Source organism: Chlorocebus sabaeus, chromosome 17, assembly GCF_047675955.1.
Source record: "Chlorocebus sabaeus isolate Y175 chromosome 17, mChlSab1.0.hap1, whole genome shotgun sequence".
NCBI classification, from domain to species: Eukaryota; Metazoa; Chordata; class Mammalia; order Primates; family Cercopithecidae; genus Chlorocebus; species Chlorocebus sabaeus.
This window is the reverse complement of record NC_132920.1, coordinates 31914451-31938227: the sequence shown is the minus strand read 5'-3', so window position 1 is coordinate 31938227 and position 23777 is coordinate 31914451. Positions and strand designations below refer to the sequence as shown.

At 50.2% G+C, this 23777-nt stretch overlaps 3 protein-coding genes across 3 annotated transcripts; 2 read left to right on the top strand and 1 right to left on the bottom strand.

The window, feature by feature from the left end:
* Positions 1–2415, bottom strand: HSPA1A (heat shock protein family A (Hsp70) member 1A). Its single transcript, XM_037996244.2, has one exon. It carries the CDS (start codon positions 2210–2212, stop codon positions 287–289), a length of 1926 nt encoding a protein of 641 aa, XP_037852172.2. The 5' UTR covers positions 2213–2415; the 3' UTR covers positions 1–286.
* A 138-nt stretch (positions 2416–2553) lies between these two features.
* Positions 2554–9954, top strand: HSPA1L (heat shock protein family A (Hsp70) member 1 like). Its single transcript, XM_007973081.3, has 2 exons — positions 2554–3070; positions 6094–9954. The coding sequence occupies exon 2, from the start codon at positions 6107–6109 to the stop codon at positions 8030–8032; it is 1926 nt and encodes a 641-aa protein (XP_007971272.2). The 5' UTR covers positions 2554–3070; positions 6094–6106; the 3' UTR covers positions 8033–9954.
* Positions 9955–11221: 1267 nt separating this feature from the next.
* Positions 11222–23097, top strand: LSM2 (LSM2 homolog, U6 small nuclear RNA and mRNA degradation associated). Its single transcript, XM_007973086.3, has 5 exons — positions 11222–11324; positions 11935–12002; positions 21996–22026; positions 22444–22503; positions 22611–23097. Exons 1-5 carry the CDS (start codon positions 11322–11324, stop codon positions 22734–22736), a joined length of 288 nt encoding a protein of 95 aa, XP_007971277.1. The 5' UTR covers positions 11222–11321; the 3' UTR covers positions 22737–23097.
* Positions 23098–23777: the final 680 nt, after the last annotated feature.

Below are 23777 nucleotides of genomic sequence, written 5' to 3'. Positions count from 1 at the left end.
TTGAATTTTAAAGTTTATTTACTTTGAAGGAACTAACTTAAAAAATCGCCTGAGTTCAGTGTATTACAAAGAAGAAATGGTCATAAGATGGCAGTATAAATTCATCTCTATACATAGAGACCGGAAAAAAAGCAAGTTCAGTATTTCACCAAAAAAGTTACATTCAGTACTTCACCAAAAAACTTGAACATTGCAAACACAGGAAACTAAGAAATGACAAACGGAAATATTAGGAAATACAAAGTCTTGAGGCGCCAAAACAAAAACAGTAATCTTGGGAAGGCTCCTAATCTACCTCCTCAATGGTGGGGCCTGACCCAGACCCTCCCTTGGGACCCTGAGCCCCGAAGCCGCCAGGCCCAGGACCACCCGCACCCTGGTACAGTCCGCTGATGATGGGGTTACACACCTGCTCCAGCTCCTTCCTCTTGTGCTCAAACTCGTCCTTCTCGGCCAGGGTGTTGGCATCCAGCCACGAGATGACCTCTTGACACTTGTCCAGCACCTTCTTCTTGTCGGCCTCGCTGATCTTGCCCTTGAGCCCCTCATCCTCCACGGCGCTCTTCATGTTGAAGGCGTATGACTCCAGGGCGTTCTTGGCTGACACCCTCTCGCGCTGCACCTCGTCCTCCGCTTTGTACTTCTCTGCCTCCTGCACCATGCGCTCGATCTCCTCCTTGCTCAGGCGGCCCTTGTCGTTGGTGATGGTGATCTTGTTGGCCTTGCCGGTGCTCTTGTCCGTGGCCGTGACGTTCAGGATGCCGTTGGCATCGATGTCGAAGGTCACCTCGATCTGGGGCACGCCCCTGGGGGCCGGAGGGATGCCGCTCAGCTCGAAGCGCCCCAGCAGATTGTTGTCCTTCGTCATGGCCCTCTCGCCCTCGTACACCTGGATCAGCACCCCGGGTTGGTTGTCCGAGTAGGTGGTGAAGATCTGCGTCTGCTTGGTGGGGATGGTGGAGTTGCGCTTGATCAGGGCAGTCATCACGCCTCCGGCCGTCTCCAGCCCCAGCGACAGCGGAGCCACGTCCAGCAGCAGCAGGTCCTGCACGTTCTCGGACTTGTCCCCCATCAGGATGGCCGCCTGCACCGCCGCCCCGTAGGCCACAGCCTCGTCGGGGTTGATGCTCTTGTTCAGGTCGCGCCCGTTGAAGAAGTCCTGCAGCAGCTTCTGCACCTTGGGGATGCGGGTAGAGCCCCCGACCAGGACCAGGTCGTGGATCTGGGCCTTGTCCAGCTTGGCGTCGCGCAGAGCCTTCTCCACGGGCTCCAGGGTGCTTCGGAACAGGTCCGAGCACAGCTCCTCGAACCTCGCCCTGGTGATGGACGTGTAGAAGTCGATGCCCTCAAACAGGGAGTCGATCTCCAGGCTGGCCTGGGTGCTGGACGACAGGGTCCTCTTGGCCCTCTCGCAGGCGGTGCGCAGCCGCCTCACGGCTCGCTTGTTCTGGCTGATGTCCTTCTTGTGTTTTCTCTTGAACTCCTCCACGAAGTGGTTCACCAGCCTGTTGTCAAAGTCCTCCCCACCCAGGTGGGTGTCCCCGGCCGTGGCTTTCACCTCGAAGATGCCGTCGTCGATCGTCAGGATGGACACGTCGAAGGTGCCCCCGCCCAGGTCAAAGATGAGCACGTTGCGCTCCCCCTTGCCCGTTCTGTCCAGGCCGTAGGCGATGGCCGCCGCCGTGGGCTCGTTGATGATCCGCAGCACGTTGAGACCCGCGATCACCCCCGCATCCTTGGTGGCCTGGCGCTGCGAGTCGTTGAAGTAGGCCGGCACGGTGATCACCGCGTTGGTCACCGGGTAGCCCAGGTACGCCTCGGCGATCTCCTTCATCTTGGTCAGCACCATGGACGAGATCTCCTCAGGGTAGAATGCCTTGGTCTCCCCCTTGTAGCTCACCTGCACCTTGGGCTTGTCTCCGTCGTTGATCACCTGGAAAGGCCAGTGCTTCATGTCCGACTGCACCACCGGGTCGCCGAACTTGCGGCCGATCAGCCGCTTCGCGTCAAACACGGTGTTCTGCGGGTTCAGCGCCACCTGGTTCTTGGCCGCATCCCCGATCAGCCGCTCGGTGTCTGTGAAAGCCACGTAGCTGGGGGTGGTGCGGTTGCCCTGGTCGTTGGCGATGATCTCCACCTTGCCGTGCTGGAACACCCCCACACAGGAGTAGGTGGTGCCCAGGTCGATGCCGATCGCCGCGGCTTTGGCCATGCCGGTGCCCTGCTGTCTGCTCCGCTCCGAGATTCGGGACTGGAAACGGCGGACGGGACCCGCGACAAGAGCTCAGTCCTTCGGAACGCCGGAAACTCAACGGCGCTGGTGCCTGCAGCCGCACAGGTTCGCTCTGGGAAGCCTCAGGACAACGGGAGCCACGCTCTAGAAACGCGGCGGCCTCTCGCAGCAGCTCCTGACGCTGGCCGTTTTCCGGACCGCTGGCCCCTCGGCGTTTATAAGTCGTGGCGGAGACCCGCCTTTTCCTTTCTGAGCCAATCACCGAGCTTGATGAGGCTGCCAGGTCGGGAATATTCCAGGGGTTTCGCCTCCGCCGTCCTGCCCTCCAGCCTTCCTTGGACCAATCAGAGGCCAGGGTGCCGCCCTCTGCTCAGAACTCTCCAGAGTCTTCTGGGATTCACTGGAGGGGACCGGGGCCCTGAGAGAAAGGGGGAGTGGCGGTGGGAAGGGTGTTGGTCTCCATGGCGATGCTGGCCGCCTCCGCTTCAGCGCCTAATTGACAGGAAGGGTCCGCGCTGGGCTTTTAATTGTGGGGGCTTGTGCAGTTATGGGCAGGGGGATGGTGCGGGGAGCGGGTGACGCGCGTCCAGGGGAGGGTGGGGGCCTTTGTGTTGACACCGCCCGGGCACGTTACAATGGAGACACTGTCTCTGACCTCATGGGCCAGTTTGGAGAAAGATGACTGAGTTGGAGCCCGCTCAAATTTGCAGGGAGGGACGGGGTGGGGGGTGGGGGGACCCCGGTTGTGCAGTTTTATATTGAGGGAGCCCCCACCTACTCGCCGGGGCTCCATAATCTGAACGTTTCCAAACTGAAGCGAAGTCGTCGGGAGACTAGGTGAGCCAGTTAGGGATCTGATTGATTGTGAACCTGCAAGGCCCAGTAGGTCCTTGTTTGGGAAAGTAGTGGAAAGTTCCCTAGTTGGTTTAAGCCTGAGGTATGTGGGCGTTGGCTGAGCCGGGTAGGAGGAGCACTTGGGGAAAGCTAAGATGGCTCCAGATTGATTGGTCAGAGCAGCCAGAATGGGGGAGGTGGGAAAAGGGGGAGGCGGGGAAGGAAGCGGAGTAATTGGGAGGCGGGGGAAGGGAGTGCGGCCAGGTGGGAAAGTGGGGAGGCGGGGTGAGGGGGAGGCGGGGTGAGGGGGAGGCGGGGTGAGGGGGAGGCGGGGTGAGGGGGAGGCGGGGTGAGGGGGAGGCGGGGTGAGGGGGAGGCGGGGTGAGGGGGAGGCGGGGTGAGGGGGAGGCGGAGGAAAGAGAGTTCGGCCTAGGAGTCTGAGGTGTGGAGAGGGGTAGTCCCTAAACCGTTTATTTTATTTATTTATTTTTTTTGAGAGGGAGTCTTGCTCTGTCGCCCAGGCTGGAGTGCAGTGGCACGATCTTGGCTTACTGCAAGCTTCGCCTTCTGAGTTCTCGCCATTCTCCTGCCTCAGCCTCCCAGGTAGCTGGGAGTGCAGGCGCCCGCCACCACGCCCGGCTAATTGCTCCGCCTCCCGGGTTCAAGCTATTCTCCTGCCTCAGCCTCCGGAGTAGCTGGAACTACAGGCGCCCGCCACCACGCCCGGCTAATTTTTTCTTTTTTTAATAGAGACGGGGTTTCACCGTGTTAGCCAGGATGGTCTCGATCTGCTGACCTCGTAATCTGCCCGCCTCGGCCTCCCAAAGTGCTGGGATAACAGGCGTGAGCCACCGCGCCCGGCCCTTAAACCCTTTATTGATTAGTTATTGACTCCAGAAAACAGGGGTTTTCTTTAGGAGAAGGATAGAGATACTGTCTGGACCGCATGTCTTTTGAGAAAACTCGCGGGCTTGTGAGTTTCTAGCAGTCATCTTCAGGCTGACTGGAATTGACTGCCTATGAACCCCTAGTAGAGAATAGTATCCCCGGAAGGCAGCAGAACTCAAGTGTGGAGGCTGATGTCTCTTCAAGAGACCAGAATGTACACTACTCTTGGGTCATAAAGAGACAGAGTCCCACAATAAAATATATGACAGACACAGGAACAGGACAGTAGAATTAGGTCACTTGGGAAATTGAAAACAATATACAGCTACTTGCTTCCAAACTCCTTTGAGTAGCTGAGAATACTTTACCCTGTCCAAAAAGCACTCTGCCATGACAGTAGCGTCTCCATGTATTTGTATAGGCTTGTTCATAGCAACATTATTCTGTAACCTGTGTCCATCGAGAGATGCATAAGCAAAATGTGGTATATAGGCCGGGTGCGGTGGCTCATGCCTGTAATCCCAGAACTTTGGGAGACCGAGGCGGGCGGATCATTTAAGGTTAGGAGTTTGAGACCAGCCTCGCCAACATGGTGAAACTCTGTACTAAAAATACAAAAATTATTGGGGTGTGGCAGTGCACGCCTGTAGTCCCAGCTCCTCGGGAGGCTGAGGCAGGAGAATTAGCTTGAACCCAGAAGGTGGAGGTTGCAGTGAGTCAAGATCGCGCCACTGCACTCCAGCCTGGGCAACAGAGTGAGACTCTGTCTCAAAACAAAAACAGAAATGAAGTTGTATATAAATATTGTGAATATTACTCAGCCTTAGGAAGGAAATTCTGACATGTTACAACATGGATGAAACCTGTGCACATAAGCTAAGTGAAATAAGCGAAGTCACAAAAGGACAAATACTGTATAATTCCACTTATATGAAGTTACAAGAGTAGTCAAATTCATAGAGATAGAAAAAAGAGGTCAGGTGCCTTGGCTCGAGCCTATAATCCCAACACTTGGTAATGTGGAGGTGGGAGGTTTCCTTGAGCCCAGGAGTGAGAAACTAGCTTGGGCAACATAGGGAGACCCTGTCTCTACAAAAAAATAAAAAAATAACTGGGTGTAGTGGCATTCACCTGTGGTCCCAGGTACTTGGGAGGCTGAGACAAAAGGATCCCATGAGCCTGGGAGGTCAAGACTGCAGTGAACCATGATCACACCACTGTAGTGCAGCCTGTGTGACAAAATGAGACCCTGTCTCTAAAAAAAATGAGAAAAAAGAATGGTAGTTACCAGGGGCTAAAGGGAGGGGAAAACGGGAGTTGCTTAATGAGTATACAGTTTCAGTTTTGCGAGATGAACAGAATATTGGAAATCGGTTGACTGATTTCAATCACCACTGTGATTGAACTCACTACCAAACTCTACACTTAAAAATGGTTAAGATGGTACAATTTGTGTGTATTTTACCACAATAAAAAATAAAAAATAGGCTGGACGAGATGTTCACTCCTGTAATCCCAGTACTTGGGGAGGTTGAGGCTGAAGGATGGTTTGAGCCCATGAGTTTGAGACCAGCCTAAGCAACACAGTGAGACCCCATCTGTACACAAAATTTAAAAAGTAGCCAGGCAGAGGGCTGGTCACCATGGCTCACACCTGTAATCCCAGCACTTTGGGAGGCCGAGGCGGGTGGATCACCTGAGGTCAGGAGTTCAAGACCAGCCTGGCCAACACAGTGAAACCATGAAACCCCATATCTACTAAAAATACAAAAATTAGCCAGGCGTGGTGGCACCCCCATAATCCCAGCCACTCGGGAAGCTGAGACAGGAGAATTGCTTGAACTCAGGAGGTGGAGGTTGCAGTGAGCCTAGATCATGCCACTGCAGTCCAGCCTGGATGACAAAGTGAGACTCCATCTCAAAAAAAAAAAAAAAAAAAAATGAGCCAGGTATGATGTCTCCAGTTACTCTGGAGGCTGAGGCAGGAAGACTGCTGGAGCCCAGGAGATCAAAGCTGCAGTGAGCTATGACTGCGCCTCTGCACTCCAACCTGGGTGACAGAGGAAGACCCTGTCTCAAAAAAATAAATAACATTGAAAAGCATTCTGCCAAAACAGTATCTCATTCTTTCTCCATAGGCCTCAGAGAACCATGGCTGCTGCCAAGGGGATTGCCATAGGTATCGACCTGGGCACCACCTACTCCTGTGTGGGGGTGTTCCAGCACGGCAAGGTGGAGATCATTGCCAACGACCAGGGCAACCGCACCACCCCCAGCTACGTGGCCTTCACAGACACCGAGCGGCTCATCGGGGATGCGGCCAAGAACCAGGTAGCCATGAATCCCCAGAACACTGTTTTTGATGCCAAACGTCTGATCGGCAGGAAATTTAATGATCCTGTTGTGCAATCAGATATGAAACTTTGGCCTTTTCAAGTGATTAATGAAGGAGGCAAGCCCAAAGTGCTTGTGTCCTACAAAGGGGAGAATAAAGCTTTCTATCCTGAGGAAATCTCTTCGATGGTACTGACTAAGATGAAAGAGACTGCTGAGGCATTTTTGGGCCACCCTGTCACCAATGCAGTGATTACCGTGCCAGCTTATTTCAATGACTCTCAACGTCAGGCTACTAAGGATGCAGGTGTGATTGCTGGACTTAATGTGCTACGAATCATCAATGAGCCCACAGCTGCTGCCATTGCCTATGGTTTAGATAAAGGAGGTCGAGGAGAACAACATGTTCTGATTTTTGATCTGGGTGGAGGCACATTTGATGTGTCAATTCTGACCATAGATGATGGGATTTTTGAGGTAAAGGCCACTGCTGGGGACACTCACCTGGGTGGGGAGGACTTTGACAATAGGCTTGTGAGCCACTTCGTGGAGGAGTTCAAGCGGAAGCACAAGAAGGACATCAGCCAGAACAAGCGAGCCGTGAGGCGGCTGCGCACCGCCTGCGAGAGGGCCAAGAGGACCCTGTCGTCCAGCACCCAGGCCAACCTAGAAATTGATTCACTTTATGAAGGCATTGACTTCTACACATCCATCACCAGAGCTCGATTTGAAGAGTTGTGTGCAGACCTTTTTAGGGGTACCCTGGAGCCTGTAGAAAAAGCACTTCGGGATGCCAAGATGGATAAGGCTAAAATCCATGACATTGTTTTAGTAGGGGGCTCCACCCGCATCCCCAAGGTGCAGCGGCTGCTTCAGGACTACTTTAATGGACGTGATCTCAACAAGAGCATCAACCCTGATGAGGCAGTAGCATATGGGGCTGCGGTACAGGCGGCCATCCTGATGGGGGACAAGTCTGAGAAGGTGCAGGACCTGCTGCTGCTGGACGTGGCTCCCCTGTCCCTGGGGCTGGAGACGGCCGGGGGTGTGATGACTGCCCTGATCAAGCGTAACTCCACCATCCCCACCAAGCAGACACAGATCTTCACCACCTACTCCGACAACCAACCCGGGGTGCTGATCCAGGTATACGAAGGTGAGAGGGCCATGACGAAGGACAACAACCTGCTAGGGCGCTTTGACCTGACTGGAATCCCTCCAGCACCCAGGGGAGTTCCTCAGATCGAGGTGACGTTTGACATTGATGCCAATGGTATTCTCAATGTCACAGCCATGGACAAGAGCACAGGGAAGGCCAACAAGATCACCATCACCAATGACAAGGGCCGCCTGAGCAAGGAGGAGATTGAGCGCATGGTTCTGGATGCTGAGAAATATAAAGCTGAAGATGAGGTCCAGAGGGAGAAAATTGCTGCAAAGAATGCCTTAGAGTCCTATGCTTTTAACATGAAGAGTGTTGTGAGTGATGAAGGTTTGAAGGGCAAGATCAGTGAGTCTGATAAAAAGAAAATACTGGATAAATGCAATGAACTTCTTTCGTGGCTGGAGGCCAATCAACTGGCAGAGAAAGATGAGTTTGATCATAAGAGAAAGGAATTGGAGCAGATGTGTAACCCCATCATCACAAAACTCTACCAGGGAGGATGCACTGGGCCTGCCTGTGGAACAGGGTATGCGCCTGGAAGGCCTGCCACAGGCCCCACAATTGAAGAAGTAGATTAATTCTTTTTGGAACTGAAGCATCCTAGGATGCCTCTACGTGTATTTCATTCCCCTCATCTTCAAACATCATTATTATTCTTGACCAGACCTGAACCTAAGTTACCATCCCTTGGGAATTCTGGAGGAGGAGTCTCATGCACCACCTATCACACTCCCTCATATCCTGTTTCTGACTCTGGAATGGACTCAGGAAAACTAGGCCCCTCTTTAAACCGTGTGATGTATTTGAATGTCTGTTATTTCCAGCCACCCTAACATTCTTCTTCCTGTGTGGATGCTTATTTGTCAATCAGTAAATTTGTTCCTAAAGGAAATTACTTCTGGTATTTAGGCTGTGAATGTACCTCGAAGGGGAGAGTTCATGGAGAGAGCATGTGTTCTCTGATTGTGAGCTCACTGTGAATGATTAAATTGGTAAGGTAAAGTATTTGAATTTTCATGAACTCATCGGGGTTTTTTTTCTTTTCTTTTCTTTTCTTTTTTTTTTTTTTGAGACGAAGTCTTGCCCTGTCACCCAGGCTGGAGTACAGTGGCACAATCTCGGCTCACTGCAAGCTCCGCTTCCCGGGTTCATGCCATTCTCCTGCCTCAGCCTCCCGAGTAGCTGGGACTGCAGGCGTCCACCACCATGCCCGGCTAATTTTTTGTATTGTTTTAGTAGAGATGGGGTTTCACCATGTTAGCCAGGATGGTCTCAATCTCCTGACCTCAGAATCTGCCCACCTCGGCCTCCCAAAGTGCTGGGATTACAGACGTGAGCCACCGCGCCCGGCCCATGAACTCATTGTTTCAATCAGCACATAATTTTTGATCCTCAGATACCTTTAGCACAGATGAAACAGATTGTAAACTATAACTGCTTTTAATCAGTTACAGGCTGGTTTTGGTGTTTAGGACTCAGCTTGGGGTGGAGGGACAAATCCTGCTTGATGTCCTGATGTATAGGTAAGGTCCAGGAGGTTCAGCATCTGTGCACTCACAGAGTTCATTGTTTACATTCATTATATGGAGAAAATATTTCTTTTCTTTCTTTCTTTTTTTTTTTTTTGGAGACAGAGTTTCGCTCTTGTCACCCAGGCTGGAGTGCAATGGCACGACCTTGGCTCACTATAACCTTCGCCTCCCGGATTCAAGCAATTCTTCTGCCTCAGCCTCCTGAGTAGCTGGGATTACAGGCCCTCACCACTACACTCAGCTAATGTTTGTGTTTTTAGTAGAGAGGGGGTTTCACCATGTTGACCAGGCTGTTCTGAACTCCTGACCTAGGTGATACACCCACCTCAGCCTCCTAAAGTGCTGGGATTATAGGTGTGAGCCACCATGCCTAGCCCCAGAAAATATTTCTATAACAAACTCTTGACAAATAAATACTTCTATGCAAGATGACAAATATAAGTTTATGAAGTCTTAGTCCATGAAAAAATACTTTTACCGGCCGGGTGCAGTGGCTCACACCTGTTATCCCAGCACTTTGGGAGGCCGAGGCGGGCGGATCATGAGGTCAAGAGATCGAGACCATCCTGCCCAACATGGTGAAACCTCGTCACTACTAAAAATACAAAAATTAGCTGAGCATGGTGGTGCACGCCTGTAGTCCCAGCTACTCAGGAGGGTGAGGCAGAGGAATTGCTTGAACCTGGGTTGTGGAGGTTGCAGTGAGCTGAGATCGTGGCACCGCACTCCAGCCTGATGACAGAGCAAGACTGCATCTCAAAAAAAATTGTTTTCTTTTACCTGTGTCCTAATACACATTTATAAAAACCTGGGGGACGTGAGTTAGAATGACATGTAACTGTGCATTTCTGTCCGTGTTTGAAACATTTGGCAGTGAAATGTTAGACTGGGTTATTTGCATCTGTAAGCCACAGTCTCTTTATTTTTACTCAGTCCTTTACAGGACAGTCTTGGCAAAAGTGTGTAAGAAATATGGAGATTGAGGTTGGCTCCTTTGGAGAAATATATTTATTGGTAACCTTTGATAAAACCAAAATTTGTGCTCCAGCTCCTTCTTATCTCTGGGACTCCTCAACATTTTTTTGTTTTTTATAATTTTCTTTTTTATAGACACAGTCTCCCTCTGTTGCCCAGGCTGGAATGCAGTGGGGAGATCGTAGCTCACTATAACTCTTGGGTTCAAATGATCCTCCTGCCTCAGCCTCCCAAAATGCTGGGATTTACAGGCCTCAACATTTTTTTGTTGTTGTTGTTTTGAGACAAGAGTTTCACTGTTGTTGCCCAGGCTGCAGTGCAATGGCACGATCTCCACTCACTGCAACCTATACCTCCCGAGTTTACAGGCGCGTGCCACCACACCCGGCTAATTTTTGGGTTTTTAGTAGAGACAGGATTTCGCCATGTTGGCCACGCTGGTCTCGAACTCCTGACCTCAGGTGATCCACTTGCCTTGGCCTCCCAATGTGCGGGATTATAGGCATCAGCCACTGCGCCCGGTCAATTTTTTTTTTGAGACGAGTCTCGCTCTGTCGCCCAGGCTGCAGTGCAGTGGCATGATCTTGGCTCCCTGCAACCTCTGCCTCCCGGGTTCACGCGATTCTCCTTCCTCAGCCTCCCCAGTAGCTGGGATTACAGGCGCCCGCGACCACGCCTGGCTAATTTTTTTTGTATTTTTAGTGAAGATGGGACTTCACCATGTTGGCTAGACTGGTCTCGAACTCCTGACCTCACACAATCCATCCACCTTGGCCTCCTAGAGTGCTGGGATTGAAGGCGTGAGCCACCGCCCTCAGCCTTTTTTTTTTATCAGCTGAATTTAAGATTAAAAACATTTTTTAATTTTATTTTTTGAATTTTATGTTTTTACTTTAACAAATATAGAAAAGTGCACACTTCATAATCTTCACAAACTCCCCACAATTCTCGATAGGATGTGTGTAGAGGGCACGAACACATCAAGCTGTGGACGGCAGGGTTATGGAAAAGAACAAAATCCTTTGAGCTCAGGCGCTGAGTGCTTCCACCCGCCTAGCAGCCCAGGCTAGGGTCCGCGCCTGCGCAATGGGAGTCGGTCGGCCCTGGAAGAAGTCGGAACGAAGGAAACCCCGCCCCTTTCCCGGCTTCCTCCTCCCCTCGGTTTTACCCAGCTTGCGCTCCCCAGCCGCAAGTCGGCGGCGCTTTACCCTTCAGCGCTTAGAGGGTTCTGCGTCCCTTCCCGCTGCGCCTGCGCGGTCCCGCCTCGCCCCACGCGCGGGCTCGCGCTTCGGTTCCCCCAGACCTGCTCTCAGCATCCGGCTCTCTTCTCGCTCCGGCCCGGTGCCCGCTGCGCAGCACCATGGTGGGTACCGTGACGTCAAAAGGGGGCGCCCACGGGGATCTCGGACGGTTGGGGCAGGGGGGTCTGGCCTTTGTCCCCCTAGGCTGGAGTTAGGTCCGGAGTTTTTATCTTCATCGTTAGTCCTGTTCCTCAAGTTCGTTGAGGAGACACCTGAGAGCAAATGGGATTTTTTTTTCCATGATGAGGAAAAAAAAACCCCAACCCTGAGAGAGATTCAGTGGGGACAGCGGGAGATGGAAAAGTTAGACCTTAGAGCACTTCTCTGCCAGGCAAGCTTCGGCAGGGTGCGGGTGGGATGTTTTCTGTAATTCATTGAAAGCAGTGGGCAGGTACCCGAGAAAGGTGGTCGATTGAGAGAGCACACTGGGGAGGCCGAGGTATGCAGGGCAGAGCCTCTCTGGGACTTTAAGTGATGGGCTCAATGCAGTGTGCAGAATAATTTGGGCTCCAGCCTTTCACCTCTCAACCAATTATTCTTTCCTGTGAAATTTTGAGAACTGTCAGGGATGCAATGGGGTTCACAATACCGGTATTTGGTAATACTGTCAAGGGACACTCCTCCCTACCATGTTCCTTCCCACATGATGGTTTTCCCCCTCTCTCCCAATAGCTCTTCTATTCTTTTTTCAAGTCCCTTGTGGGCAAGGATGTGGTCGTGGAACTCAAGAATGACCTGAGGTAGGTACCTGTTCCAACAAGTCTGTTGGAGGTGGGTGTGCCCAGGGCCCTGGAACCTCTTTAATTTGAGAAATATTTGAGGGCTGGGTGAGGTGGAATATGTACAGAAGAAATAAATGGCCGGGTGCGGTGGCTCACGCCTGTAATCTCAGCACTTTGGGAGGCTGAAGTGGGCGGATCACGAGGTCAGGAGATCAAGACCATCCTGGCTAACACGGTGAAACCCCCTCTCTACTAAAAATACAAAAAATTAGCCAGGCGTGTTGGCAGGCGCCTGTAGTCCCAGCTACTTTGGAGGCTGAGGCAGGAGAATGGCGTGAACCTGGGAGGCAGAGCTTGCAGTGAGCCGAGATCACGCCACTACACTCCAGCCTGGGTGACAGAGCGAGGCTCTGTCTCAAACAAACAAAAGAAATAAATGGGTGGGGTGCAGTGGCTCACGCCTGTAATCCCAGCACTTTGGGAGGCTGAGGAGGGAGGATTGCTTGAGCCTAGGAGTTTGAGGCTTCAGTGAGCAGTGATTACTCCATTGCACTCTAGCCAGGGCAGTAGAGCAAGACCCCATCTCTAAGACAAATTTTAAAATTTAACGATAAATAAATGCCTTGTGCCTTAAATTTACAGATAAGCTTGGGGATTGAATTGTGTATTGGAAAACAATACAAAGCAATATACAGTTTAAAGAGTAAATACTGGTCAGGTGTGGTGGCTCATGGGCTGGACGTGTGGCTCATGCCTGTAATCCCAGCACTTTGGGAGGCCGAGGTGGGTGAATCACGAGGTCAGGAGTTCAAGACCAGTCTGGCCAAGATGGTGAAACCCCGTCTCTACTAAAAATACAAAAATTAGCTGGGCATGGTGGCAGGTGCCTGTAATCCCAGCTACTTGGGAGGCTGAGGCAGGAAAATCGCTTGAACCTGGGTGGCAGAGGTTGCAGTGAGCTGAGATTACGCCACTGCACTCCAGCCTGGGTGACAGAGTGAGACTCTGTCTCAAAAAAAATAAATAAAGAGTAAGTACTAGGCTGGCCATGGTGGCTCACACCTGTAATCTCAGCACTTTGGGAGGCTGAGGCAGGAGGATCACTTGAGTCCAGGATGTCGAGACTAGCCTGGGCAACATAGAAACATTTCTATAAAAGATCAGCCAGATGTGGTGTACATGCCTGTAGTCCCAGCTATTCGGGAGGCTGAGGTGGGAGGATCACTTGAACCCAGGAGGTCGAGGCTGCAGTGAGCCATGATTGTACCACTTTACTCCAGCCTGGGTGACAGAGGAAGACTGTCTCAAAAAAGAACAGGCCAGGCCAGGCGCAGTGGCTCACGCCTGTAATCCCAGCACTTTCGGAGCCCGAGGTGGGCGGATCACGAGGTCAGGAGATTGAGACTATCCTGCCTAACATGGTGAAACCCCGTCTCTACTAAAAATACAAAAAATTAGCCTGGTGTGGTGGCGGGCCCCTGTAGTTCCAGCTACTTGGGAGGCTGAGGCAGGAGAATGGCATGAACCCAGGAGGTGGAGCTTGCAGTGAGCCAAGATGGCACCACTGCTCTCCAGCCTGGGTGACCAGAGCGAGACTCCATCTCAAAAAAATAAACAAAAAAACAGAACAGGCCATAGGCTGGGCATGGTGGCTCATGCCTGTAATCCCAGCACTTTAGGAGGCTGAGGCGGGTGGATCACAAGGTCAAGAGATTGAGACCAGCCTGGCCAACATGGTGAAACCTACGTATTAGATATGCTACTGTGTATCTAATACCTAGTATAGGCCAGTTGTATGATAGGTGCTTAAGGAAAGAAAAATAATATCTGAAGACCTATTGACTAAGCACTATTCTGAATACATTTATTGATTGATTTCTCAAACACTCCTAAGTAATATGTACTATTGCTGTTATACATATGAGGAAACTGAGGCTTAGATCAGCTATACCACTTGTTCAAGTCTACAAAACTAGTAAGTGATACAGAACAGAAATATGATTATGTCCAGCTTTTTTCTTTTTTCTTTTTTTTTTTTTTTGAGATGGAGTCTCGCTCTGTTGCCCAGGCTGGAATGCAGTGGTGTGATGTCTGCTCACTGTAAGCTCTGCCTCCCGGGTTCATGCCATTCTCCTGCCTCAGCCTCCCCAGCAGCTGGAACTATAGGCGCCTGCCACCACGCCTGGCTAATTTTTGTATTTTTAGTAGAGACAGGGTTTCACCGTGTTAGCCAGGATGGTCTCGAACTCCTGACCTTGTGATCCGCCTGCCTCGGCCTCCCAAAGTGCTGGGATTACAGGCGTGAGCCACTGCGCCTGGCCTTTTTTTTTTTTTTGAGATGGAGTCTCACTCTGTCACCTAGGCTGGAGTGCAGTGGCGTGATCTCGGCTCACTGTAGCCTCTGCTTCCTGGGCTGAAGCAATTCTCTGCCTCAGCCTCCCGAGTAGCTGTGATTATAGGCGTCCACCACTATGCCTAGCTAATTCTTGTATTTTTAGTGGAGAAGGGGTTTCACCATCTAGGCTAGGCTGGTCTTGAACTCTTGACCTTGTGATCCACCCGCCTTGGCCTCCCAAAGTGCTGGGATTACAGGTGTGAGCCACTGCACCTAGTCCTATTTTCTTTCTTTCTTTTTTTTTTTTTTTGAGAACGAGTCTCGCTCTGTCGCCCGGGCTGGAGTGCAGTGGCCGGATCTCAGCTCACTGCTAGCTCCGCGTCCCAGGTTTACGCCATTCTCCTGCCTCAGCCTCCCGAGTAGCTGGGACTACAGGCGCCCGCCACCTCGCCCAGCTAGTTTTTTGTATTTTTTAGTAGAGACCGGGTTTCACTGTGTTAGCCAGGATGGTCTCGATCTCCTGACCTCGTGATCCACTCGTCTCGGCCTCCCAAAGTGCTGAGATTACAGGCTTGAGCCACCGCGCCCGGCCCTATATTCTTTCTTAAAATAATATTTATTTATTTAAAAATTAGAGACAGTGTCTCGCTTTGTTACTCAGGCTGGTTTCAAACTCTTGAGTTCGAGCAATCCTCTTGCTTTAGCTTTCCAAAGTGCTGGGGTTACAGGCATGAGCCAGCATGCCTGGCCCTGTACTTATCTGTACAGTCCTTTAAATGATATGTACATTTAGGCCAGATGCAGTGGCCGACACCTGTAATCCCAGCACTTTGGGAAGTCAAGGCGGGCAGATGCCTGAGGTCAGGAGTTTGAGACCAGCTTGTCCAACATGGTGAAACCCCCATCTCTACTAAAAATACAAAAATCAGCCAGGCATGGTGTTGTGTGCCTGTAATCCCAGCTGTTCGGGAGGCTGAGGCAGGAGAATTGCTTGAACCCAGAAGGCGGACGTTGTAGTGAGCTGAGATCAGGCCACTGCACTCCAGCCTGGGCGACAGACTGAGACTCCATCTCAAAAAAAAAAAAAAAAAAGTACATTTAAAATATTGATACCTATTATCTCATTATCCTTTAGAAAGATGGGATCAATTGTAGTCTCTTCCCAAAAGTGTCTTCCACATTTATTTTTTTGAGATGGGGGTCTCACTGTGTTGTCCAGGCTGGAGTGCAGTGGCACAGTCATAGCTCATTCAGCCTTCTGAATAGGTGGGGCTATATGCCACCATGACCAGCTAATTTTTTAATTATTTGGAGAGGCAGAGTCTCACTGTGTTGCCCAGGCTGGTCTCAAACTCTTGGGCTCAAGCAGTCCTGCCACCTTGGCCTCCCAAAGTGCTGGAATTACAGGCATGTGCCATGTGCCTGGTTGTCTTCCACATTTCTATGTGATTTAATTTCTTCGTGGGTTACACGTTGACATGGCAGGGAATGGTGAGGAGAGGAACTTAAGGGCCGTTGCATTTTAGAACAGAGGTTTCCGTTTGTGGCACTGGCCATGCAGGTGGTACTGATGTATATAGATTGGGGTCACAGAGCAAGACAAGTATGGAAATCACTAGCAGTCTTAGGCAATTTGGTGTGATGACTTGTTTTTGATTCTCTTCTTTTCTCCTTACTGGGCCTTTTATATGGGAAGCCTGACTGTTGCGTTATAACCCTAGGCCCTAAAGTACCTTTTTTTTTTTTTTTGAGACAGAGTCGTGCCCTGTCACCCAGGCTGGAGTGCAATGGTGCGATCTCGGCTCACTGCAACCTCCGCCTACTGGGTTCAAGCAATTCTCCAGACTCAGCCTCCCTGGTAGCTGGGATTACAGGCACACGCCACTACGCCTGGTTAATTTTTTGTATCTTTAGTAGAGACAGGGTTTCACCATGTTGGTCAGGCTAGTCTCCAACTCCTGACCTCGTGATCTGCCTGCCCCAGCCTCCCAAAGTACTGGAATCCCAGATATGAGCCACTGTGCCTGGCCCCAGTAACATTTCTTTTTCTTTTTTTCCTTTTTTTTTTTTTTTTCCCCCGAGACGAGTCTCGCTCTGTCACCAGGCTGCAGTGGCACTATCTCAGCTCACTGTAACCTCCGACTCCCTGGTTCAAGTGATTATCCTGCCTCAGCCTCCTGAGTAGCTGGGATTATACGCATGCACCACCACGCCCAGCTAATTTTTGTATTTTTAGTAGAGAATGGGGTTTCACTATGTTGGCCAGGATGGTCTTGATCTCCTGACTTGTGATCTACCCACCTTGGCCTCCCAAAGTACTGGGATTACAGGAGTGAGCCACCGTGCCCAGCCTTCTTTTTTTTCTATTTTTGTTTGAGACGTGGTCTCACTTTGTCGCCCAGGTTGGAGTGCAGTGGCGTGATCTCGGCTCACTGCAGCCTCTGCTGTCCAGGTTCAAGTGATTCTCCTGCCTCAGTCTCCCAAGTAGCTGGGATTATAGGCGCCTGCCACCATACCTAGCTAATTTGTGTATTTTTTTTTTTTTTTTTTTTGAGACGGAGTCTCGCTCTGTCGCCAGGCTAGAGTGCAGTGGCTGGATCTCAGCTCACTGCAAGCTCCGCCTCCCGGGTTCATGCCGTTCTCCTGCCTCAGCCTCCCGAGTAGCTGGGACTACAGGCGCCCGCCACCTCGCCTGGCTAGTTTTTTGTATTTTTTAGTAGAGACAGGGTTTTACCGTGTTAGCCAGGATGGTCTCGATCTCCTGACCTCGTGATCCACCCGTTTCGGCCTCCCAAAGTGCTGGGATTACAGGCTTGAGCCACCGTGCCCGGCCCAATTTGTGTATTTTTAGTAGACCTGGGGTTTCACCATCTTCGTCAGGCTGGTCTTGAATTCCTGACCTCATGATCCACCCGCTGCAGCCTCCCAAAGTGCTGGGATTACAGACGTGAGCCACTGCACTTGGCCTTTTTATATTAATTTAAAAATTTTTCATAGACAGGGTCTCGGCCATGTTGCCCAGGCTGGTCTTGAACTCTTGGACTCAAGTGATCCTCCCACCTCAGCCTCCCAAAGTGCAGTGACTACAGGTGTGAGCCAACACGTATGTGGCTCTAAAGTGACTTTTCTGTTGGGATAAGAAAGAAGATCTTTCTCCTTTTTTTTTTTTTTTGCTTAAGACAGGGTCTCATTCTGATGCCCAGGCTGGAGCGCAGTGGTGCGATCTTGGCTCACTGCAACCTCTACCTCCCAGGTTCAAATGATTCTTCCACCTCAGCATCCTGAATAGCTGGGATTACAGGTGCACACTACCACTCTCAGCTAATTTTTTTGTATTTTTAGTGGAGATGGGGTTTCACCATGTTGGCCAGGTTGGTCTCAAACTCCTGACCTCAAGTGATCCTCCTGCCTCGGCCTCCCAAACCAGGTGTGAGCCACCATGCCTGGCCAAAAGTTCTTTCTCTTATGCTTGTTGTCAGACCACTTTTGTGCTATGTATTTCCTCCTCCTTACGGGACTTAATAAAATAACACCATGGCCGATCGCGGTGGCTCACGCCTGTAATTCCAGCACTTTGGGAGGCTGAGGCGGGCGGATCACGAGGTCAGGAGATTGAGACCATCCTGGCTAACACGGTGAAACCCCGTCTCTACTAAAAATACAAAAATTAGCTGGGCATGGTGGTGGGTGCCTGTAGTCCCAGCTACTCGGGAGGCTGAGGCAGGACAATCGCTGGAACCTGGGAGGCGGAGCTTGCAGTGAGCCGAGATCGTGCCACTGCACTCCAGCCTGGGCGACAGAGAGAGACTCCGTCTCAAAAAAAAAAAAAAAGATACCACTTTGTGCAATTCCTAAATGTTATTTCACTAATGGAGATGGTGGGATGCTGTCACATGTTTTTCAGCAGCTAGCAATATGGTGAGAACATGACTGAGGCAGTGGATTTCAGATACTGGGTGTTTGTTTTTGTTTTTAGGCAGAGACTCACCCTCTATCTCAAAAAAAAATAATGATTGCCCAGTATTGTACTAGTTCATTTAAATTAATTTCCTATAGCATATTTAGGTGGGTCTTTCTTTTATTTTCTTTTTTTTCTTTTTTTTTTTTTTTTTTTTGAGACAGAGTCTCGCTCTGTCGCCCAGGCTGGAGTGCAGTGGCCGGATCTCAGCTCACTGCAAGCTCTGCCCCCCGGGTTTACGTCATTCTCCTGCCTCAGCCTCCCGAGTAGCTGGGACTACAGGTGCCTGCCACCTCGCCCAGCTAGTTTTTTGTATTTTTTTAGTAGAGATGGGGTTTCACCGTAGCTAGGATGGTCTCGATCTCCTGACCTCATGATCTGCCCATCTCGGCCTCCCAAAGTGCTGGGATTACAGGCTTGAGCCACCGCGCCCGGCCGCTTCTTTTTTTTTTTTGAGACAGAGCCTTACTCTGTCGCCCAGGCTGGAATGCAGTGGCGTGATCTTGGCTCACTGCAACATCTACTTCCTGTATTCAAGTGATTCTTGTGTCTCAGCCTCCTGTATAGTGAGGACTACAGGCGTGCACCACACACAGCTAATTTTTGTATTTTTATATTTAGTTTTTACATTTTTTTTTCTTTTCCTTCTGGGTTCGAGTGATTCTCATGCCTCACCTCCTGAGTAGCTGGGATTATAGGTGCACACCACAATGCCTGGCTAATTTGTTTTGTTTTGTTTTGTTTTTTTGAGATGGAGTCTGGCTCTGTCGCCCAGGCTGGAGTGCAGTGGTGGGATCTCGGCTTACTGCAAGCTCCGCCTCCCGGGTTCAAGCGATTCTCCTGCATCAGCCTCCTGAGTAGCTGGGACTATAGGTGCATGCCACCACGCCTGGCTAATTTTTTGTATTTTTAGGAGAGACAGGGTTTCACAGTGCTAGCCAGGATGGTCTTGATCTCCTGACCTTGTGATCTGCCCGCCTTGGCCTCCCAAAGTGCTGGGATTACAGGCATGAGCCACTGCACCCGGACAATTTTTGTATTTTTAGTAGAGATGAGGATTTGCCGTGTTGGCCAGGCTGGTCTGAAAGTCCTGGCTTCAAGTGATCCGCCCACCCTGGCCTCTTAAAGTGCTAGAATTATAGGCATGAGCCACTGTGCATGGCCGGGTTTTAAAGACTTTCAGAATTTTAACAAAAATTGGAGTCCCAACAGAGAACTGCTAACTTTATTTTTGGCAAGATAAGGACATTTTTTAAACTGCTATTTATTATGATTATTTTTATTTATTTATTTATTTTGAGATGGAGTCTCACTCTGTCACCTGGGCTGGAGTGCAGTGGCTCGATCTCAGCTCACTGCAACCTCCGCCTACCTGGTTCAAGTGATTCTCCTGCTTCAGTCTCCCGAGTAGCTGGGATTACAGGCATCCGCCACTATGCCCAGCTAATTTTTTGTATTTTTAGTAGAGATAGGGTTTCACGATGTTGGCCAGGCTGGTCTCGAACACCTGACCTCGTGATTCACCCGCCTCAGCCTCCCAAAGTGCTGTGACTATAGGCGTGAGCCACCATGCCCGGACACAATTATTTTATTTTATAACTTTAGAGATGAAGTCTTGCTGTGTTGTCTGGACTGTTCTGCAGCTGGCTTCAAGCGATCCTCCTGCCTCAGCCTCCCAAAGTGCTGGGATTACAGGCTTGAGCAACAGTGCCCAGCCAAAGGGTGTTTTTTAAAATTTTTGCACCATTCTCTCAAAGAGCGCTGGTGTTTTGATAGCATTCCTCAAATAGCATTTTAAGGGGCTCGAGGATTGGGGAATGGAGAGGACATCACTCATGCCTGCATCATCAAGAGTAATGCTACCTACCTTTATCTACATATGGGGCTCTGGTTCCAAAGCAATAAATGTTTGAAAATAGCTAGCCTGGGCGACATTCACAGTGAGACCCTTTCTCTACAAAAAAAAAAAAAAATCAGCTGGGCATGGTGGCTCACGCCTGTAATCATAGCTACTCAAGTGGCCGCAATAAACCATGATCACGCCATTTCACTCCAGCCTGGGTCACAGAGTGAGACCCTGTCTCACAAAAAAAAAAAAAAAAAAATAGCTGATGGTTTTGGGAGTCAGACAGACTTGGACTGAAGTTCCTGTTTGTTCTAAACTCAGAAAGTTTAAAACAACCTCTCTGAGCCCCTGGAAGGTAGTAACTACTTCAAAAGATGCTGTGAAGATTACAAATACTATATAGAACACATGTCTAGCCTTTACCAGTTGTTTAATGGTAGCTATTAAGAATAGGTTGGTTTGGCCGGGCATAGTGGTTCACACCTGTAATCCCAGCACTTTGGGAAGCTGAGGTGGGCAGATCGCCTGAGGTCAGGAGTTAAAGACCAGCCTGGGCCGGGCGCAGTGGCTCAAGCCTGTAATCCCAGCACTTTGGGAGGCCGAGACGGGCGGATCACGAGGTCAGGAGATCGAGACCATCCTGGCGAACACGGTGAAACCCCGTCTCTACTAAAAATACAAAAAACTAGCCGGGCGAGGTGGCGGGCGCCTGTAGTCCCAGCTCCTCAGGAGGCTGAGGCAGGAGAATGGCGTAAACCCGGGAGGCGGAGCTTGCAGTGAGCTGAGATCCGGCCACTGCACTCCAGCCTGGGCGACAGAGCCAGACTCCGTCTCAAAAAAAAAAAAAAAAAAAAAAGACCAGCCTGCCCAACATGGTGAAACCCCATCTCTACTAAAAATAAAAAATTAGCCAGGCATGATGGCGTGCGCCTGAAGTCCTAGCTACTCAGGAGGCTAAGGCAGGAGAATCACTTGAACCTGGGAAGCTGAGGTTGCAGTGAGCCAAGATCACACCACTGCACTTCAGCCTGGGCGACAGTGAGACTCCATTTCAAAAAAAAAAAAAAAGGGGGCCGGGCACGGTGGCTCACGCCTGTAATCCCTCCCAGCACTTTGGGAGGCCGAGGTGGGCAGATCACGAGGTCAGGAGATCGAGACCATCCTGGCTAATATGCTGAAACCCTGTCTCTACTAAAAATGCAAAAAAATTAGCTGGGCGTGGTGGTGAGGGCCTGTAGTCCTAGCTACTCCAGAGGCTGAGGCAGGAGAATGGCGTGAACCCGGGAGGCGGAGCTTGCAGTGAGCTGAGATCGTGCCAGTGGACTCCAGCCTAGGTGACAGAGCAAGACTCCGTCTCAAAAAAAAAGGGCGCGGTGGCTCACACCTGTAATCCCAGCACTTTGGGACGCCAAGGCGGGCGGATCACGAGGTCAGGAGATCGAGACCACAGTGAAACCCTGTCTCTGCTAAAAACACAAAAACTTAGCAGGACGCCTGTAGTCCCAGCTACTCGGGAGGCTGAGGCAGGAGAATGGCGTGAACCCAGGAGGTGGAGCTTGCAGTGAGCTGAGATCGTGCCACTGTACTCCAGCCTAGGTGACAGAGCGAGACTCCGTCTCAAAAAAAAAAAAAAAAAAAAAAAAAGGATTGGTTTAGGGAGAGGAGATGTCGGGATGTCGGGTTGAAAATAAACTACTCTGTTAGCCGTCTTTTCTACTCCAGGGCTTAGGAATTTCCCCTTTTGGTTGTACCTTTTTCTGACTTCAAGTCCTTGACTTCTCCCAGTCATGTTCTCATCCCAGCTCTGAAGTCACCTCTATGTTGATTTTGTTATAAACTAATTTGATTCTTCTCTCCCTCTGCCCTTGACAGCATCTGTGGAACCCTCCATTCTGTGGATCAGGTGAGATATAGTAAAGGCCCAGAATTGGTTCCTGGGGAAGGAGAGGGTTGGGTTCTTACATCATGTCTCTAGGGTTAATAATGGTGTTATTCGGCCAGGTTGGTGGCTCACGCCTATAGTCCCAGCACGTTGAGAGGCCGAGGCCTGAGGTCAGGAGTTAAAGACAAGCCTGACCAACATGGTGAAACCCTGTCTCTACTAAAAATACAAAAAATTAGCCGGGCATGGTGGCGCATCCCTATAATCCCAGCTACTCCAGAGAGGCTGAGGCAGGAAAATCGCTTGAACCCAGGAGGCGGAGGTTGCAGTGAACCAAGATGGTGCCCTTGCACTCCAGCCTGGGCAACAAGAGCAAAACTCTGTCTCAATAAATAAATAAATAAATAAATAAAAATGGTCTTCATCTTCTTTTCCTAGTATCTCAACATCAAACTAACTGACATCAGTGTCACAGACCCTGAGAAATATCCTCACATGGTAAGTTGGGGTCTGTGGAGAAGAGGAAACACCTCTAAAGCAGGAGGCCTCTGGGTGGTTAGAGGACATTTTTAAGGGTATTTTCACATTTGTCCATCTTTGTCTAGTTATCAGTGAAGAACTGCTTCATTCGGGGCTCAGTGGTCCGATATGTGCAGCTGCCAGCAGACGAGGTCGACACACAGTTGCTGCAGGATGCAGCAAGGAAGGAAGCCCTGCAGCAGAAACAGTGATGGCTCCTCCTCCTCTTCCCCTCCCTCTTTCATTGGTGACCCATAACCCCAAGTCCCAGCCCAGAACCCCTAACCCCGAATACTTGAAGGGGTTTTGTTTTTTTACTAATGATGGTTTTGTGGGTTTTTTTTAAGGGATGAGTGGATGAGAGGAATAATAGGGAACAGCTATCCTCTCTTGAGAAGGGGAGGATAAGTAGGCTGGGAAACTTCAAAGCCTTCCCAGTCCCCAGCACCTGCCTTTCTCACTACTTCCCTGGAGATGGTAGGAGAGTTTCCTAGGTCTTTCCAGGGCAGCATGTGATTCATTTGGGGATGGAAGGAATCTGTCCCGCATCGGGAATAAAATTTATGATGCAAATTCGTGTTTTGGTTCTGTTACTGTGTGTTGGGCAGGGTGCTGGGATGTGGAAAAGGATGTCAAATTCATCCAAGTCCCTGTTACTCTCCATTAACCCAGCCAAGAATCCAACTCAGCTTCCCACTACTCTCCTTGGTATAAAGCATATAATACAGTTGCTGTTCACCATGTTTCCCCAACATGCCCCTACCTGCAAGTTCTCCCTCTGGTCTTTTGCTTATACCATACCTGCAACTGGAGTGCTTGGTGTCCTTCCATTAATGTGACAGTGTTATAAGATGCACTTCATGCTACCGGACTTCGCCAATCCAACCAAATCAGTACATGTTTTCTGAATATGTACAGAAGATAAATACAAGTGATGTAATTTATATTTTGGAGAAAAGTTGTGACTGGGAATTACTAAACTTCATTCACTCATTCAGCAAATAAGAGTTCATGATAACAGATGAGACTTCTCAGCCTTAAGGGACCGTTAGAGACCATCTAGCAGGACCCTCCTTTTCTTGTTTTTGAGATGGGAGTCTTGCTCTGTCACCCAGGGTGGAGTGCACTGGTGCGGTCTTGCTCGCTGCAACCTCCGCCTCCCGGTTCAAGTGATTCTCCTGCCTCAGCTCCGAGTAGCTGGGATTACAGATGCCCACCACCATGCCCAGCTAATGTTTTTTTTTTTTGAGATG